This window comes from Microcaecilia unicolor, chromosome 5 (assembly GCF_901765095.1).
Source record: "Microcaecilia unicolor chromosome 5, aMicUni1.1, whole genome shotgun sequence".
In the NCBI taxonomy this organism is placed as follows: Eukaryota; Metazoa; Chordata; class Amphibia; order Gymnophiona; family Siphonopidae; genus Microcaecilia; species Microcaecilia unicolor.
Window position 1 is genome coordinate 256212205 of NC_044035.1, and position 19503 is coordinate 256231707.

General features: G+C 42.5%; 1 protein-coding gene across 2 annotated transcripts in view; it reads right to left on the bottom strand.

Moving 5' to 3' along the window:
- The window catches only part of WDR3 (WD repeat domain 3), a 120676-nt gene that overhangs the window by 75866 nt on the left and 25307 nt on the right, over positions 1–19503 (bottom strand). For both annotated transcript variants that reach the window (XM_030204016.1, XM_030204015.1), the window contains exons 6-7: positions 17139–17217; positions 4717–4812 (exon numbers count right to left, since the gene is read on the bottom strand). In XM_030204016.1, coding sequence (XP_030059876.1) covers positions 4717–4812; positions 17139–17217 — 175 coding nt within the window. The remainder of the gene's footprint in view (positions 1–4716; positions 4813–17138; positions 17218–19503) is intronic.

A 19503-nucleotide genomic window follows, 5' to 3' on the forward strand; every position in this document is an offset into this window, starting at 1 on the left:
TTAAATGGAGCCTCAACCTGTATAACCTCTACCAGATCCTAAAAGGAAGGAACTGGTTGCTGTGAAAAATTTCACACAGAATCAATTATTGAGATCTGCAGTGTTGATGTTAGTTTCTTCTCTTGATTTTAAATTTAGAAATGCAGGCTAAGCAGGTAAAAATGTTCTTCTAATTGAACCCTGTGCCCATAACATGGAGTGGAGGAGTGGCCTAGTGGTTAGAGCACCGGTCTTGAAATCCAGAGGTGGCCGGTTCAAATTCCACTGTTATCTTGGTCAAGTTGCTTAACCCTCCATTGCCTCAGGTACAAGCTTAGATTGTGAGCCCACCTGGGACAGAGAAATATCCAGTGTACCTGAATGTAACTCACCTTGAGCTACTACTGAAAAAGGTGTGAGCAAAATCCAAATACATAAATAAATAAATAAATAAATAAATATTCTGTAATAAGCAAGGATGAATAGCCAAGATAAGGACCAATATCCAGAAGTGTATTTCCATATGAAAATTGTTCTACACTTAAGTAGACAATGCTGAAGCACTGGAGTACTATAGGGACAGATAACAAGATTCACAGCACTGTTTGTTCACCATGGAGGTCAAAGGCTAGTAAGGCGTTTAGAACCACCTGAAGTTCCAGAAGGTTGATAGGACATGCTGCCTCCTGCGGCATCCACTGCCCCTGCTCATGCCAGCAGAGGCAATGGGCACCCCAACCCAAAAGGCTGGCATCCATGACCACTACCACGGACTACGGAGTTGCCAGCGGCGTACCCTTCTGCAAGCAGGCATTGCGGAGTTGCCAGCCCATGCTCTGGCACGCCGGTGATACTCCTGAGAGATAGGCGACCACCTGCTGAGAAGCAAGAGCTGGAGAGGTCACATGTGTGCCCTTGCCCACGACACCATTTCCAAGGTAACTGCCATCGAGCCCAGCACCTGGACATAGTCACAAGCTCGAGGGAAGGGCAATCCCAGCAGACTATGCACCTGAGTCTGAAGTTTGAACATTCTCTGCTTGGACAAGAAAACTTGAGCATGAGCAGTGTCGAATCAGACTCCCAGGTAATCCAGACACTGGGACGGAATGAGATGGCTCTTCTGAACGTTGACAACCCAGCCCAACGACTGCAGGAGGGCGATGACTCCAGCAGTGGCCTGACGACTCTCCTCCGCCGAACCCACTCAGATGCCTTCCTTCTGTAGTGATGCCGCTAGCATCATCATTACCTTGGAAAAGGTGCAAGGGGCAGTGGCCAAGCTAAACGGCAAAGCAGGAAATTAGAAATGGTGGCCCAGAACGGCAAACCGGAGAAAGCACTGATAAGGTGGCCAAAAAAGGATATGTAGGTGCGCCTCCTTGAGGTCCAGCACCAGGAGAGTTTCTTACGGCTCAACGGCCACCACCACTGACTGCAGTGTTGCCCAGAACACTGCAGCCAGACTCATATTCGGAAAAACAAAATATGAAAGTTCAAAACCCTAAGAGAAAAATTACACTGGCTTCCAATTAAAGAACGTATCGCATTCAAGATCTGCACGCTAGTTCATAAAATCATTCACGGAGATGCCCCGGACTACATGATAGACCTTGTTGACTTGCCGCCCAGGAACGCTAAAAGATCAGCCCGCACATTCCTTAATCTACACTTCCCCAGCTGCAAAGGACTAAAATATAAACTAACACATGCGTCCAGCTTTTCCTACATGAGCAGGCAGCTGTGAAATGCATTGCCACGGAACTTAAAAACAAATCACGAACTAATCAATTTTTGTAAATCTCTGAAAACCTATCTATTCAACCAAGCATACCATAATGAGCAATAATTTAATTACAACACATCACCACTTCAACTATACTCTGAACACTTTCTCGCTATATCTGTCTGCTTAATTTCTACATTGATATCTACACACTCCATGGAACACCAACTGTATCTTTTACTCCGAAACATTATAAGATTAATTCTATATTGCCATCCATGTATTCCATGCTACACCAATTGTATCTTCTTACTCCGGAATGGCGAATGCCATAACAGAATATTGTAAGCCACATTGAGCCTGCAAATAGGTGGGAAAATGTGGGATACAAATGCAATAAATAAATAAAATGCTGAACAGCCAGGCACTTGTTCACCTTCTGGAGGTCCAAAATAGGATGGAAGGCACCTCCTTTCTAAGGCAAGACAAAATAGATCAAGTAGTGCCCAGCGTGAATTTCTGAAGGAGGCACAGGGACCACTGCCCCAAGATCCAGGAGGGACTGCAGCGTGGCTTTGACTGCCGCCCTCTTGGCTGCCGGTGGCGCACCTGTACTCCAGAAACACCTTGCCCACTGGCAAGAAGAACTTGATTCGGTAACCTTCTCTGACAATGTACAAGACCCACTGGTCTGAAGTGATCTTGGTCCCCTCCTCGTAAAAGAGGGACCTTGTTTTTTGTATTGGTTTCCATGTGTGAAAAGAGGGCAAGGCACAACAGGGTCTATTAACACATGAGGGATGACAAATCCTACAATGAATTTTCTTTTCCAATTTGCTGCTGAGAGCCTGGCACAAATACTTGAAAGTGTGTGTGTGTATTGGGGGGGGGGGGGGGGGTTTAGAGACATCCAGGAAGCAGGAGAATCAAAGAGGAAGAGGGAAAGTAAGATTAGCTCTCCCCACCACCCTGACTGCCTTCAATTTTAATCCAGTCCATGTCTTCTCTAAGATACATTCTTGTACACAGAGTTAAGAAATAGAACAAAGCATAAAAAAGAAAATAAGAAGATAAAGTATTAAGGGGGTCTTTTACAAAAGCACACTAGTTTTTAGCGTGCACTAAGTGTTAGAGACGCCCATAGGAATATATGCGTCTCTCTAACATTTAGCTCACACTTATTTTTACCGCACACTAAAAACACTACCCCGCCTATGTAAAAGGCCCACTAAGTTAGTCCAATAAAAAAGGTACCTTACTTTCTTTTCTCTGCCTTGTTTTATTTCTATTTATTACCTTTAAAAAGCGGATTAACATGGCTACCACATCACTTGTATAAAGAGTGAAATCAGCTCTGCGTAAGAAAAAGAATCAGCCTACAAATGTGATGACATTTGTAACAAACTTAAAGAGTATGTGAAATTATAAACAAGAGATATGAGGGTAAACAATGGTTTTAATTCACGGACTGTGAAGTTTAATTCGGAGAGCATCTAGAATAGTCAAATTCTGTACTGCAGGCAAAATGTTTGTTCTCCACAGTATAACGCACATTCACACTGCATGGATCCATTGGATATAGGGTTATTAGAGTGAATTTGAATATTACGGACATCTTATATGACACTACAGGAATGCAGTGTCCTTCCTCCATGAAATGCGGGTTCCAGTTTGTACCAACAAATACTGGCAGAAAAAGACTAACCTTTTCTTTTGCCTGCATGATCTGTCTTATTGTTTCCAATAGAATCGGGGCAATTCTATAAGATGGCACCTAAAATTAGATGCACCAGAGAGTGTGCTCTAGGACCCTGTTCTATAAAGAAAAGTAGGTGCCTACTTTCTTTATTAGAACGCTTACATAAATGGGTATATACATGCTTAACATTTACAACAAAATACAAAAACAAACAAAAAAAATCAGGATAATTCCAGTCAATAATTAAAAAAAAAAAAAAAAAGAAAGAGAGAAGTATCCACAAATATGAATAGAGATTTGGAGGTCTATGAAAATAATATAACATTTTCTTTGGAGACCTCAGTGTCCAATCCCCCATGGGCACTGAGGACGCCAAACAAAATACTATATTATTTTCATAGACCTCCAAATCTCTGTTTATATTTCTGGAAACTTCTCTTTTTTGGTTGGGTAACATTTCCAACAACCACAACCACTGTAAGTGTGAACACCTAAATGTGGCAGATACCCACATAACTCTTACAGTATTCTAAATACGTGTGTTAAGTGGGAGCCCTGCCCATACTCCGCCCCTTTGTATGCCCCCTTGCAAATACATGCTATGTATGTTAAGCAGTCATTTACAATACGGCACTTAGGCAGCATGCTGGCATATAAGCACCTAAGAGTGCACATATGCAAGTATTCTAAACATTTACGTGCATTATCTGATTATATAAAAGTCGCCAAAAATTGCACACGCAATTTAATAGACCGTGCCAATTAGTGTCAATAATTGGCTTAACAAGCAATTATTGGCAGCAATTAGATTTAATTGGGACTTATGTGCGTAATTTTATGCACAGCCTGAAAAAATGGAGCACAGAAATGGGAGGGTCATGGTTCTGAGTTACCCGAGTAATTACAGAATATGGGTGTGCCACGTGTAAGTTTAAGCATGGGCATTTGCACCACGTTTTCACTGGTACAAATACCTGTGCCTAAATCTACACATGACCTCTTCACTTACATGTTATTCTATAAACTGCAGCTTATAGAAAACCGCTTAAGTGTGTGTGTGTGGGGGGGGGGGGGGGGGGTTCAGCGACGATTTTTTAGCCACCATTTAGAGAATATAGCCCTATGTGCATGTATATGTTAACAGTTAATTTACAAAATGGCTCCAAATATGTCCAAATAAAATCAGCTTTTTGCAACAAGATTTGGACACAGGCAATTAAATAAAAACATTTGTATCCACAACAGTTGAGAGAGGCTTAATGTGGGTGACAGAAGTAGAGAGAATTTACTTGATTGGTTGGTTGTTTTATACCTCTCCTAGATAAGTGATGTCCCAGGCTCTTAGCTCACTGTCTCCTGACCCAGTAAGGATTCTTTTCTCCTTGGTGAGTAAAGCCATTCCCCAAATCTACCAAAGACAAAACATAAATTTAGTACATTACAGAAATATTGCCAACAGAATTGAAATATGATCATCACAGCAAAAAAGTAATGTCAAACTGTGTTAACATTAATATCTCTCTCAATAGCAAACATAAAGGTCACTGCTGAAAGTGTGTTTGTGCTGAAATAATGCTGGTATGCTATACGCCCAATTTTGCATAGGGCATCTAGGTTAGAAATGGAATGTCCAACTCAAAATGTTCACAATTTCCAACCTATTTTACATAAGATCCATTGCACGCAGATCCTTTTGTAAAATACATATAAGGGTATGAAAACGCATTTTTTTTTCCTAAACATGCAGTGAGATCAAGTATCCCAGGAAAACGCATTTGTACAAAAAGAGCTACATCTCTCAGCATCTTATATATGCAAGCACTGTCGCTAATGTAGGTAGGGTAGGTAGTGACTTACTCCACCAACATGTTTAAAAACTAACACATATAAGCATCATTCTACATAAAGAAATAAAGTAAGCAATATTCTAATGAAATACTTATTAATAATGAACAAGCCCATGTCTATAGGAGAGAAGGTGAAAAAAGAAAAATATAGATATTAGATAAAGAAATCAAGAGTGAAGTAACTACCCTCGACACAAACAAGGCTGCAATACAATTACAATTAACTTCCTTACCCATAGCTGCATCCCCAATCATGCACCACGATCTGATAGAATTTTTCTAATTGTGTACAATCCCAAAAACAAAACTACCTTCATGATAAATAATTAAACATTTACAAGGAAATGTTAGGAAATAAGTGGCACCCTGGATTACCACTTGTGGTTTCAAAACCAAAAAGGCTTTTCTCCGCATTTCAGTAGCTCTGGATACATCAGGAAATATTACTATTTTAGTGCCACAAAAGATCCTCTCTTTTTCTTCCTGAAAGAACATTTCAACATCTTAACCTTATCCCTCTCATCAAAAAAATATGACAAGAGGTGTAGCTCTGGTAGATATATTATCCTGGGAATCTTCCAAGAAAGGAGTTAAATTATCCTGGGATAAAACCTGAAGCTCCAATTCTTGTTCAGTACAATACAATATTTATTCTTATATTCTGCAGAATACCAAAACTGGTTCTTTGTGGATCACAATAAAACAAGGACTAGCCATATCTAGGAAGCACAAGTAAGACCAAACTCATAACAGAACACTCATAATATAATACTATAAAAAGAATTTTTCCAAACAGATGTGCCTTCATCAATTTCTTACAAAAACCTAAAAGAACTCCTTTCTGCTCTAATGCACAAGTAAAGAATTGCACATTAAAGCCACTTGATAAGATATAATCACTATGCAAACAGGTGACTATTTAATACTTTTTGCTATGGGAAAATTGTCATTAACACGCAGAAGCCTTACTTTCCCTGGTAATAACATATGCCCCCGGATTCTATATATGGTACCTGACAATCCGTGTGGAAACCAAAGCATATTCTATAACAATACATATAACTTAGGGCTTCTTTTACAAAACTGCGCTAGCGATTCCCACGCGGCAAATGAGAGGAAGTCCATAGGAATGAATGGGCTTCCTCTCATTTTCCGCACTGAGAATCGGCCCTCAATTGGTTAACTAGCTAATCAGCGCTATTAATTGGATGTTAACAAGTAATTAGCACTAATTAGCATTGAGATTTACGCACACAACTCGCTAAGTGTACTCTATAATGTAGTGCACCTAAATTCTAGTCAGATAGTTAAAGAGGGGGTGTAGCCACGGGCGGGACATGGGCGTATCAGCATTATTATAGAATACACCCAATCTGTGCCTAATTTAAGCATCAGGATTTACCTAAGTAAAACGTGGTCTAAATGAACGCAACCATATTTAGTTGCGTGGCAAGCCACTCTAAATATTCTGTATACTGCACGGAAATTTACGCCTCATTCTATAAAATTTAGGTGTACTTTAGAGAATACGCCTCGGCATAAATTTTTCCCGCATGGATTTTTCAGGCACCATATACACAATCTAGCCCATGGTGACTAATATATTTAGGTGACTGTCCAAAAATGTATCTAATAACATGCACACCTTGGAAATGATACAAGCCTGCACCAGAAGCCAGTGCAGGCACCTCAAAACTGGGCTAACAAACTTTTTAGTATGACTTATCAGCCTAGCTGAACTATTCTGCAAGGTCTGAAGTTACCTCGGAATTATCAGTGCAAGCAACACACACAAGACTGCAATAATCAATCAAAGGTACCATCAAAGTCTATACAATGCTCCGAAAGTGATCAGCCACAAAAGTATTTTCTGACACTGTGCAATTTTCTCAAAATATTAAAAATCTTTTTAGCCAGCTAACCAATCTGCTGTTGCATACTAAGATCAGACTCTAAAATCACACCCAATACCTATCAAGACAAGATGGCAGCGTTTGCTTTGTTTGCAGTTTCCTTTGAAAATTATGCAACACACAAAAAGGAAGGGCGTTCTCAAGGCCATCTCCTCTCTGGCCCGAACTTCTTCTCTGGTGCAGCAAATACTGGAATGCTATGCCTCCATGCAGCCTCAGATTGTTCTGAAAAAAAAGAGGGCCCTGCTGAAAGTTTGGGCTCAGGAACATCCACTTTTCTGGGGCAAAACGTATATCTGTCCCCTCCAGAGTCCAGTGTTCCGCTGTGTCCGGCAGCAGTTTGCGCCTTGTCGGAAGGTCCAAGGTGGAGGTCACCTCTCTGGAACCCTGCAGTGTGGGGGGCAAGGTTGTTGTGGATTCTGCTGCAGAGACAGAACTATCTGGAACCATTGTTGAACCTCTGGAACCTACAGCAGTAACCCTGGCAGTTATCTGGAAGGTTTTGAAGAAACTGGATTCCACTGTTTCTAAGGCTACTAGTGAAATTTCTAACTTGGCTGGTAAAGTTGACTTGTTAACCCAAAATGTGGAGAAGGTTAAACAAGATTGCATGACAAATGCTCAGCTGATGCAATTACAGCCTAAGGAGCTTAAAGATTCTCCTCGGGATTCTATATATTGCACCTCAATTTCCACGCAGAAATCGAAGCATATTCCATAACAATGCGCATAACTTAATTAGTTAACAAGCTAATCAGCGCTAATTGGATATTAACAAGCAAATAGCACTAATTGGCATCAATTAGAATTTACGCACACTACTTGCTAAGTGTATTCTGTAATGTGGTGCACATAAATTCTAAGTCACATAGTTGAAAAGTGAGTGTGGGCATTTCTAAAATCTAAGCATGCTGTTATAGAATACACCCCACTCCATGTCTAGTTTAGGCGTCGGGATTTACATCAGCTTTTAGTTAGCATAATTGACAGCAACTATATTTAGTCACGTGGACCAGCACTCCGCGTATTCTATAACATACACTTAAAATTAAAATGCACTTTACAGAATACGCTTTGATTTCTGCATGGAAATTGAGGCACGATATATAGAATCTAGCCAACTATGTCTGTAACGGCTAATGAAAGAATTGTGATTCAATGAAAGTTGAACAAATTGAGAACTTTAACAGAAGGTTAAATTTACATGCACTAAATTTTCTTAAAGCAGTGAGTTTAAATCCTGTTGATTACTTTAAGAAATGTCTTACTGAGATTTTGAAGTTTCCTCCAAATGATATTCCGCCTTTCAATAAGATTTACTATTTACCAAGTTCTATAAGAGATTCAACGGGAATCGCTAAAGGGGGTCAAGTACAGGTCCAAGAAGATAAAGTGTTGAAAGATTTATCTGCAGTTTTGGAAGATTCATTATCAGATGTTCAAGAAAGAGCCACGTTGTTAGTATCATTTGTATTTGAGCAGGATTTGAATGCCATAATAAAATTGTTTTTTTAGAAATTCTCAAATGACATTTTGTGGACAGAAATTGTGGATATACCGTGATGTCACCAAGGTGACTCAGGATAGAAGAAAGGAATTTCTGGCTATACGTGCTGAGAGAAAACAATTTGAGAGCTACCTTTTTATTAGCTTACTCCAGCTTTTTTGGACCTTAAAAAAAAATCTCCAATGATGTTAGCTCTTAGCTGGATTATTAATAATGTAATCTGAGGAATACCATGCTATTAATATTCCTTGTTTTGTTACTTTAATAACTCTCTACGCTATTCTTTGAACCACATCTATATATGGTGCTTTATTTCTGTGCGGAAATCAAAGCATATTCTATAGCAATGCACGTATCTTAATTGGTGAACTAGCTAATCAGCACTGTTAATTAGATGTTAACAAGCAATTGTCAGCGCTAACTGGCATGAAGCTTTACATGCACAACTCAATAAGCACATTCCGTTTAAAATTCTGCTGTACGACTTATATTCCAGCAGAGTTGCTATGCTCATATTAGACCTCTCCTCAAGTCACTTCATTGGCTTCCTATCCTTTTCCTTAGACAATTAAATCTCATTGACTTACAAGTGCATTCACTCTGCAGCTCCTCAGTACCTCTCCACTCTTCTCTCTCCCTACACTCCTCACTGGAAACTCTGTTTATGTTTCAACATTTTTATTGACCAACCGATACAGAAATAAAATTTTGCACATATGAATCTACAAAGCCCATTATCGTCTGTGATTATTATCAGCATCAAACATTATTTTCCCCCCCCCCTTTTCACCCTCTCCCTCCCTCCCTCCCCCTTCTTTCCAATGATACCATCCATTTGTTTACTCCTTCACCCCTCCCTCCCCAATCTCCCTCCTGGCTTGTATTCTGATAGCCCTGAGAGATCCCTTCCCCCTCCCTCCCACCCCCCCTGCTGTCTTTTGACTACAGAATATGTGTGATCAGAATTATCTTTAACTTTCAGGGTGTCGCATTATGCCAATTAAGTAGTATACTACGTCCTCTAGGGCTTAATACCTCCAAATAAGGGCCCCATATCTGTTTAAATTGTGCATATCTCTTCGGGGAGCCCCTTGCCTCCCGTGCTTCCCATGTGGCTAAAAGGTGCACCTGATTTCTCCAGTGCCAGTAAGCCGGCGACTCCGGAGCCGTCCAATACTGCAGAACAGTTTTCCGCGCCACCAAGCTAAGCTTACGGCATAAGGTACGTGCCCCCGCTGAGTGTGTCCTGAAGGCCCCTTTGGTGTCCAATACAAAGTGATCCCAAGTTCCCGTTACTGATGAACCTAGCATCCTGGACAAGAATCTCTCAACCTGTGTCCAGAAAGCCCTTACCCCTGGACATGCCCAAAACGCATGGAACAATGTGTGCGGGGTTTGACTACACTTATTGCAACTCGCTCCTTGCGGGGCGCCTATATGTGACAACTGTTGCCCTGACATATATGCCCGCATGATTGTCCTATAGCCACACTCACGTAGCCTTTCATCTGACGTAAGGGTTGCTATTCCTTTCAGCATGGTTCCCCCTTCCCAGCCCACCAGGGTTCTCCCTGCCTCCTGTTCCCATCTACCTTTTATAACTTCATAATTCTTTGCAGGAGGTCCCCGACGGGTCAATGCTTTATGAAGTGCCGACACTGACAGGCCTGTTGCTTCTATCTCTTGAAAAAAGTCCCTTACTTTTTGCCCCAAACCCTGTCTCAGCATATGTTGATCTAACGCCGATATATAATGTTTAATTTGGACATACGCGAACTTATTCCCCCAAGAAACTCCTACTCGTCTCTGCAATTCTTCATAACCTATTAGGTCTCCCTCTCTCCCCAGGAGGTGTTCCAGTTTCCTAATACCCTCTCTTTCCCATTTGATAAATACTGGATTATCTGTGCCTGACTGGAAAGTCGGATTCCCCCTTATTGCCAGTTGGTCAGACACTGTGTAGCTCCCCCCCAACTTCCTCGCCAACCCTTTCCATACCTCCCTCATTGATGTGAGTATCACACATCCTCTAAATTGTCGCGGAAGTTGTTTCTGGGTCATATGCAACAAAGAGAGGAAATCATATGGGGCAAAATACTCCCTTTCCATATCAGTCGGTGTATATATGTTGGTCCTACAAACCCAGTCCCCCAGATGGCGTAGCAAGCAAGCTTGGTTATACACATATAAGTCGGGGATTCCCAGGCCCCCCTGATTCCAATTCCCTAGCAAATAGGAAAACTTTATCTTTGGCTTCTTTGCCGCCCAACAGAAATTGCCAAAAATTCCATAGAGCTTTTTCAAATCTTTCCGAGTCAGACGAAGCGGCAATGTCCGCAACACATAGAGCCACTTGGGAAATATCATCATCTGCACTAAATTTATCCGTCCTCTCAATGATAATGGGAGATTTCCCCAGTTTACCAGATGTTTCTTGGTTTCTCTCAACAAGTCTTTAATATTAAGCTCATATAACTTCTCCAATTCCAATGTCAATCTGATGCCCAGATATCTAAATGAGCCGTCTGCCCAAACTAATGGAAATGTTCCCCCCCATATCTGTCTCACCTCCTCTGAGGAGGCCAACGCCTCTGACTTAGCTAAATTTATACGTAAGCCCGCAAATTCACCATATTCCCGTATGATTTCCATTAAGGCTACAAATGATTCCCTCGGGTCAGTCAACAGCACCAGCAAATCATCCGCGAATGCTGCAATTTTAAAATCTCTATCTCCCACCCGTACACCTCTCACTGAAACATTATCTGCCACGTCCCTAATAAAAGGGTCTAGAGTTAAGACGAATAGCAAGGGCGATAGTGGGCATCCCTGCCTTGTTCCTTGAAGTATAGGAAAACATTCTGATTCTAAACCATTGACCAGAACTGTGGCCTGAGGTGCATGATATAAGGCTTTGACTGCCGACATAAACCGCCCCCCAAACCCATATGTTTTTAGAGTAGTAAACATAAAATCCCATCGTACCTTGTCAAATGCCTTTTCAGCATCAAAGCTGACAAGCATTGACGGGGTCCCACTCCTCTTTCGAGTCTCTAGCGCCATCAGTATTCTCCTTAGGTTTTTTGCTACTGTCCTCCCCTCCACAAATCCCACCTGCGCCTCATGCAGCAAGTTAGGTAACATTCCTGCCACCCGATTAGCCATTATCTTGGCCAATATTTTTGCTTCCACATTTAACAAAGAAATGGGGCGGTAGGACTCTGGCTTAGATGGATCCTTGCCCGGCTTTGGCAGGACTACAATTTGTGCCGAGGATAACGTATGCGACATTTTCTCCTCTTCCACCATTCTATTTAAATAGCTAGTCAACGTCGGTATGATTTCCTCTCCCAGTGTCTTATAAAATTCCATTCTGAGCCCATCCGGTCCCGGGGCTTTACCGAGTGAACCTCTTGCTATCACCAATGCCACCTCCTCTTCCTGTATTGGTTCATTCAGCTTTTCTATGTCAATCTGCCTCAAAGTTGGCAGGTTAAGATTTTCTAAATAAAGTTGTCCCGGCAGCCCCTGGTCTTGCGGCTTCTCATATAATCTGCTATAGAACTTTTGGAAGACCCCACATATATCCTCATCTTTCCGTACTACCTTCCCCTGATTATCCTTCAATTGAAGCACCCTTCCTCCTCCCCCTCTAGGCTTTGCCAAGCGAGCCAATAAGCGGCCCATCTTGTTACCATGTAAATATAATTGGTATTTATAATAGGCTTGGGATTTAGCTGCCCTCTGATGTAAAAGCTCATTTAATGCCACTTGCAATTCCATTAGGCGCGTTCTATGGGCCGTACTATGTGTCTGACCAAACTGTTTACGGGCTTTGCAAATTTGCGCACTCAGTCTCAAAATTTCTCTATTACGGGCCATCCTTACAAAATGTGAGTAACTGATGATTTCTCCTCTAAGTACCGCCTTCGCAGCATCCCAGTACAGAATTGGATCACTTACATGTCCCCCGTTTAAATTTATATAATCCCGCCAGCAACCCACAATTTTCTCCTTAAAACGTGTGTCCCTATATAACTCCATCGGGAACCTCCAACAGCCTCTGCCCCCCCTCTGAGAACTCGTGGACCATTCCATGAATACCCAAGCATGATCCGAGATTGTATAGGTCCCTATCTCTGCTTTAAGAACTTTGCTAAACAATCCTGTAGACACCAGCACATAATCAATCCTCGCTTGTGTGGAATGGGCTCTTGATAAATGAGTGTAATCTCTTTCCGTAGGATGGAGAACTCGCCATACATCAACCAGGTCTAGCAAGCTCCCCATTCGGCGCAATCCCCTGTCAGATGCCCCCATATCACTACGCATCCCCTGTGAACTATCTAGCTGTGGGTCCCAAACCGTGTTAAAATCACCCCCCACCACCAAATGGGCCCCTGTACAGTTGAGTAGTTGATTAATCACACTAGCATAAAACTTTTTGTCATATTGATTGGGTGCATAGATATTACACAGTGTAATTTTTTGGCCCTGCATCTCTAATTCAATTAGCACAAACCTACCTCCCGGGTCTATGAATATGGGACGAATGGCGGCTGCTACCCCTCTACGGACCAACACCGCCACCCCCCCTTTCTTTCCTGTAGCCGCTGCCGCTATGCAATCTCCTACCCACCATGATTTAAGTTTCGCGTGTTCTGCTTGTGTAAGATGCGTCTCTTGCAGCAGCGCCACATCAACTTTATATCTCTGCAGCTGTTGTAATATTTTAGATCTTTTTATCGGGGAACTAATGCCCCCGACATTCCAAGATACCAGCTTTACCATGAGCTCCACCCATCCAAGATAACAGCAGTCTCATTTCCATAAACTTCACCCCCAGAGAGGCCTCCCAGCCAGCACCTCTCTGGTTTGAATTCTGCATTTACAGTTTTTTGTCTATCAAATAGAATCTGGTCACCCCTATCTGTTATTATCATTGACAGCCTGTCACACATACCGTTCCTATTATCTTCCCCTTCCCCTATCCTCCCCCCCTTCCCCTCCCCCCCTTCCCAGCCCTGCCCCCCCTTGATCTCTGTTCCCAACATGGAAACAGTCACGTCTGGACGCCCCCTCATCCTTCCCCTCCTATATCCAACTTAACAACTTCTTCTCTTTTAAATTTAACAGAACTTCCAACTGTTATTAACAAAACCCCTTCAAGCTATATCCTATAACTTTAAACTTCCTGCACAATTCCCACCCCTCCCCCAAAGCAATAAGGGATAGAGGGAGGTAACTTATGTCCATGTTCCAACCTCCATCTCTCCAACCCCTAACGCCCATGCAAAGTCCCCAGGTTTACTTGTCTCTAATATTCTCTGGTTGCTGCCTTTTGCAGCCAAACCTCCATTCCAATAGAGATTCCTGGCTTCACTCGCTCTCTCCAAGTATCATCTCTCAGCCCGATCCAGTTGCCTGCTCCTCCTCCATCTGTGAGACAAACCTCTGCGCCTCCGCCACTGTGTCAAAAGAGTAGTCTTTTCCCTTATGGGTAATCTTTAAGTTAGCAGGATATATTAAAGCAAATCTGATTTTCCACTCAAAGAGTTTTGTACATATTGGCGAGAAAGCCCGCCTGCGTCCCGCCACTCCTGCTGAATAGTCCTGGAAGCACAGAATCCGCTTATTGTCATATGACAGTTGTTTGTCCACACGTGAATGTTTCAGTATAAATTGCTTGTGGGCAAAGTTGAGAATCCGCATGATAACCACTCGGGGTTTGTCCATATGAGTCTTGCGGGGTCCTAGTCTATGGGCTCTTTCCACCCTTACTGGGCCCATCTCAGCCGGAAATGCCACAGTTTTTGCAAGCCAGCGTTCAACCTCCGCTGTTAAATCCTGGTCTCTCACGCTTTCAGGGAACCCCACCAGCCTCAGGTTGTTCCGTCTGGATCTGTTCTCCAGGTCCTCCAATTTTTGCTCCACCGACTCCATTTTCTTGTGCATCGTCTTTTGTGTCTCCTCCACCTCCGTCATTCTGTCTTCCACCTCGCTCGTCCTCGTTTGAAAAGCCACACACTCGCGCGTCAGATCTTCCATCCGCGTTTGCAGCTGTTCCAGCTTGGTACTTATTGGTGTTAGACGTCTCTCCAGCATCTCCTCCAGAACCATCGACATTTCTGTGGTGATCTCCGCCACCCAGGCCGATGAAACTGATCCCGCGGGATCCGGGGACGCCGCCATCTTGGATTCCGCCGATTTGCCTCTGAGTTTTTCCTTCTGCGTCGATTTTGTCGCCATCGGAGCCGTTTTCTTTGTGGAGGCTTTCACCCCTGCGTGCTGCTGCTGCTCCAGGTTCGTTCTGCACGTTTTTTTGGGGCCGAAATTCAGTACGATTCTCGGAGGTTTAGGATAAGGGCCGGAGCGGCGCTCAGTTGCGACCACCCTTCCTCATAGCGTCACGTGACTCTCCCTGGAAACTCTGTTTACCGGGTAAAAAAAAAAAACTCTCTTATCTGTACCCTTCTCCTCCACTGCCATCTCCTGACTCTGTTCCTCTTATCTTGCTGCACCATATTCCTGGAAAAGACTTCCCGAGTCAGCACGTCAAGCTCCAGGTCTGGCCATCTTCAAATCTAGGTTAAAAGCCCACCTTTTTGAGGCTGCTTTTAATGCCTAACTCATATTCACTTGTTCAGTACCCATGTCTGTTTTATCATTCCCATCTTAAGTAATTCCTTATTTGTCCTATTGCCGGCAAACCAAGAAATTCAATGCTGGGGCCATATCTGGTTACAAGCACTGAAGCTTTTTGGGGTGGGGGGTGGCATTGCAAACATAGCCGGTTAGGCCGACGATATTCATCAGCTGACTGGCTAGGTTCTACTGGCTAAAGACAGACCCGAAGCGGGTCAATCTGGCCGCTAAACTTAACAGGTCAGCCGGTAAAAATCAGTGGTCACCGGCTATGTCACGCAACATAGCCGGTGACCAGGCTAGCCACTGACTGGGATATTCATTACAGCATGTCAAACCATAACCTTTTACTCACAAAAATAAATTTTTTTTTAATTATTTATCAATTTCAAGTTTTACAAGCATTTTACATAAAATTCAAAGTGGTAAATCCATAGGAAAATAAAAGAAAAAATACAACTTGTATTAATTAGTCCACAATAAGAGTGGGTGTTGGAGCCTTCACATACTTAGGAGATGAGATTCAAAAACATATTTTAAATAAGCACAGCTTAGCAAAATTAAACCATTTATTCCTATTCCGCCTCTCTGATCTAATGCTCAAGGCTAATCATTACTGCCTAGTCTCAGCATGTATTAAATTATCTTTTTCTGAGTAATAAATTGTTTTAAATGTTCAGGAATTAAAAAAATATATATATTTAACCCCTAAGTATTTGATGTTACATTTACATGGGTAATTCAAGTTGAATGAAGCTCCCAGGGCTAAAGTTGCAGATCGCAGTGCCAAAAACTCTTTTCTCCTAACTTGAGTCTGCTTAGTAACATCTGGGAACACCCAGATTTTTTTCCCATAAAATAGGGTTTGTAAGTTCCTCAATGCAAGTTTCCTAACAGATTCCAAGTCTTGGTGAAATATAAATGATACCAAGAGAGTTTGGCGCTCAGTTATTTCTGTTAATGAAGATTCTAATAGATCTGATACATTAAGATCACGTTGCTCCTGTTGAATGTTTTGTTCATCTTCTTTCACCTTTTTTACTGGAAGGTAATATATTTTATTCAACGGAAGTATGTTATCTTCAGAAAATTTCAAGTTCTCTATTAGATATCTTTTAAAAATTTCCAGTGGAGTGTAGATTGGAGTCCTAGGAAAGTTCAATAAACGGAGGTTTAAGAAAAAAATAATTCTTTGAAAAATGATTACTTTTTTTTTTTTTTTCAATATGCAGTGCTCAGTGTTGCTATTGTGCCAGTTTACAGTGATGTACGGTGACAGCATGCAGCACAACAACCCTAAACCATCATAGCACTGTTCCAGCCTGCCTGCCTATCTCATTTAAGGGTATAGTAATAGCGCTATAGAAATGATAAGTAGTAGTAGTAGTAGTAGTATATTCAGATGACAATCCCAGTCCTTTATAAAAATCTTGTAGATAAGAGTGGCACTTAACGGCACAATCTGTCCAGTGCGGGATGGTGTGTTGCTGATCGATTCACACCCAAGTGTTGGTGCTCAAAGTATTTAAAATCAAATTGGTCTCCCCATTGTTATTCCCGACGTAGAGCCACGTTTCACTTTGACGGCGTCTTCAAGGGAACAGATCTTCAAAACAGGTAGTGAAACCATAACAAGCTCCTCCCTGCTTTCAGGTTTCTGAAAGCAGGGAGGAGCTACCTGTTTTGAAGATATGTTTCGCTACCTGTTTTGAAGATATGTTCCCTTGAAGACGCCGTCACGGTGAAAAGTGGCTGCACATTTAGAATGTTGGTCCTGCCCATGCTCCTAGTTTTCTTATGGTTTTTTCTTGTTTGTATTTACCTCTGTACGGTGTCCAACCATAGTTTTAAAGCAGTGCTGAGTGTCCAAGTCCCACCATTTCACCAGTGTATCTTTGGCACTGAAAATAAGAAAAAATTTGTGTCTTTATATTTATATTTATTCAGTAGTTTCCATACTGCCCTTCAACAAGTTATCAGAGGGGTTTACATAGTGCAGAAACAATATACAGATAAACAAAGCTACAAAAAAGAATAGAAAATAAGGCCAGGAAAGAGCCTAAAGCTGTACAATACTTATCAAAGTGGTTAAGCAAAAGCGAAAGAAAGAAAAATTTTTTTTACTGCCAACTGAACCATTCTGGGCCTAGCCCCTTTGTCATCCAAAAAAATAGATTTTTAAGACATGACAAATTTAGAAGATGAGCTCTCCAGGTGATTTTTAGGAATATTGCTAGAGAGCAAAGGTGCCAAAATAAAGAACACAATAGGCTGTGTATCTATCCTCCAAGTGTACACAAACAGATGAAAGAACTGATAACAGCCTATTGTGTTGGGAACGCAATGATCGACGAGAAGAAAGTATCAATAGATCGAATAATGGGAGTGGGTAGCCGGTTGCCAAAACCTTGTGAACCAAATTAAGGGCTAGATGCACTAAAGTCCTTGGAAGAGCCGTTCCCTTACCGATTCCATAGCAAATCGGTAGGGAACGGCCATGCATCAAGGAAACGGAATGCAAATGAGCTGCTCGTTGTAGCTCACTTGCATTCTCTATTTCCTCGGAAAACAGTCGGCCACTCGGCTGGTCGAGCATGCGCAGAGCAGCCAAGCGTTATGCTGGCTGCTCTGCGCATGCCAAAGACGTCCAAAAAGGACATCCCTGATGAGCACTTGTCAGAGCCGCAGGCCGCAGCGCAAGCTGCAGCCGCTGGTACAGCCGGTGATCCCTGCCGTCCCACTCTCGGAAGAAGGGGGTGGATTGTGGCTGACCATGCAGACCCTTCTCCCCAGGAACGCGCGGCTCTAGGGGCGATGGGGGGTGAGAGTTGCACCAAAATATCACCGCCTGCATCAGGACGTGCAAGGACGCCTAACATGGACGTCCTTCACTGAAACATTAAAAAGAAAAAGGACGACCCTGACGAGCAATTGGATGTTTTTCCCCAGATTTTTTTGTGATGGGTGTTCTTCTGCGAGGACGTCCAAATAAAAAAAACTATTTGGACATTCCTTTCGATTATGCCCCCCTCCAAGTCTCCGCCAATCACAGCGCGTTTAGCCGACACCGGTGATAGCTAGACACACTGTGATTGGCTGAGAAAGACCTGGAGGGGGCATAATCGAAAGGGACCTCCAAATAGTTTTTTTATTTGGATGTCCTTGCAGAAGAACACCCATCACAAAAAAATCTGGTGAAAAATGTCCAATTGCTCATCAGGGCTGTTCTTTTTTTTTTTTTTTTAATATTTCATGTTTCAGTGAAGGACGTCCATGTTAGGTGCTTTGAGCACTTGGACGTGGCTAGGCAGTGAAGGACGTCCATAAAGGACGGCTCTGACAAGCACTTCGATGTTTTTTTTTCCCAATTTTTTTTTGTTACATTTATAGAAATTTTTAGAGGCTGCGCGGCCCCAACAAGAGGTCCAGACCTCCCGTTAGATTTCCACAGTTAGGCAATCAGAAAACAGTAGTGCATCTCATTATAATACGATTTATACACATTGGAGTACTAATTTGCTCATCTGTATTCCGTTTTTGTTAGCTGCTACCATGATCGGAAAAGGGCTCGGAGAAACATTTAGTGCATGCCATGGTTTACTACTTGCTTGTTAATGGCTCGTTAAGTTTAGTGCATCTGGCCCTAAGTAACCTAATTTGAATTTGTAAGTTACAGGTAGCCACTGACCCTTGATAAGAAGGGAAGTCACATGAAAGAAGTGTTTTAAACAAGCTGTACTTGTTTGAGAGAGGAAAATGCCGTTGTAAAGTGTGCTACAATTAAATGGAGATGCTAAACTTTCAAAAGCAGAGCAAGTAGTAATTGAAGCACAGGTGGGCAAACTATGGCTTACAGAGCAGAAACGGCCTATGAGGCCCTTTCTTCCAGCCTGTTCAGCGTTGGTGAATTTTGCTACTGACTGGCCCACTGATGCCATAGATATGAGGCCTTTCAGGCTGAGGTCATACAGACCTATGTTGACAATGTTGCAGGGTGGGGGTGGGAAGGGGGGGCTAGGATGGCCTGGGAGCTAGAGCTTTTGTTTCCTCCTCTAGCACTGATTAGGCCACAGAAAGGAGGAGAGACTAGCAAATAAATAAGATTGTGAGCAACAGTACATCAGACTGCCCCTCCTCCTCTGCCACTACTCAAGCTCACCTGCTATTCTGAATGCATGAGGTTCAGA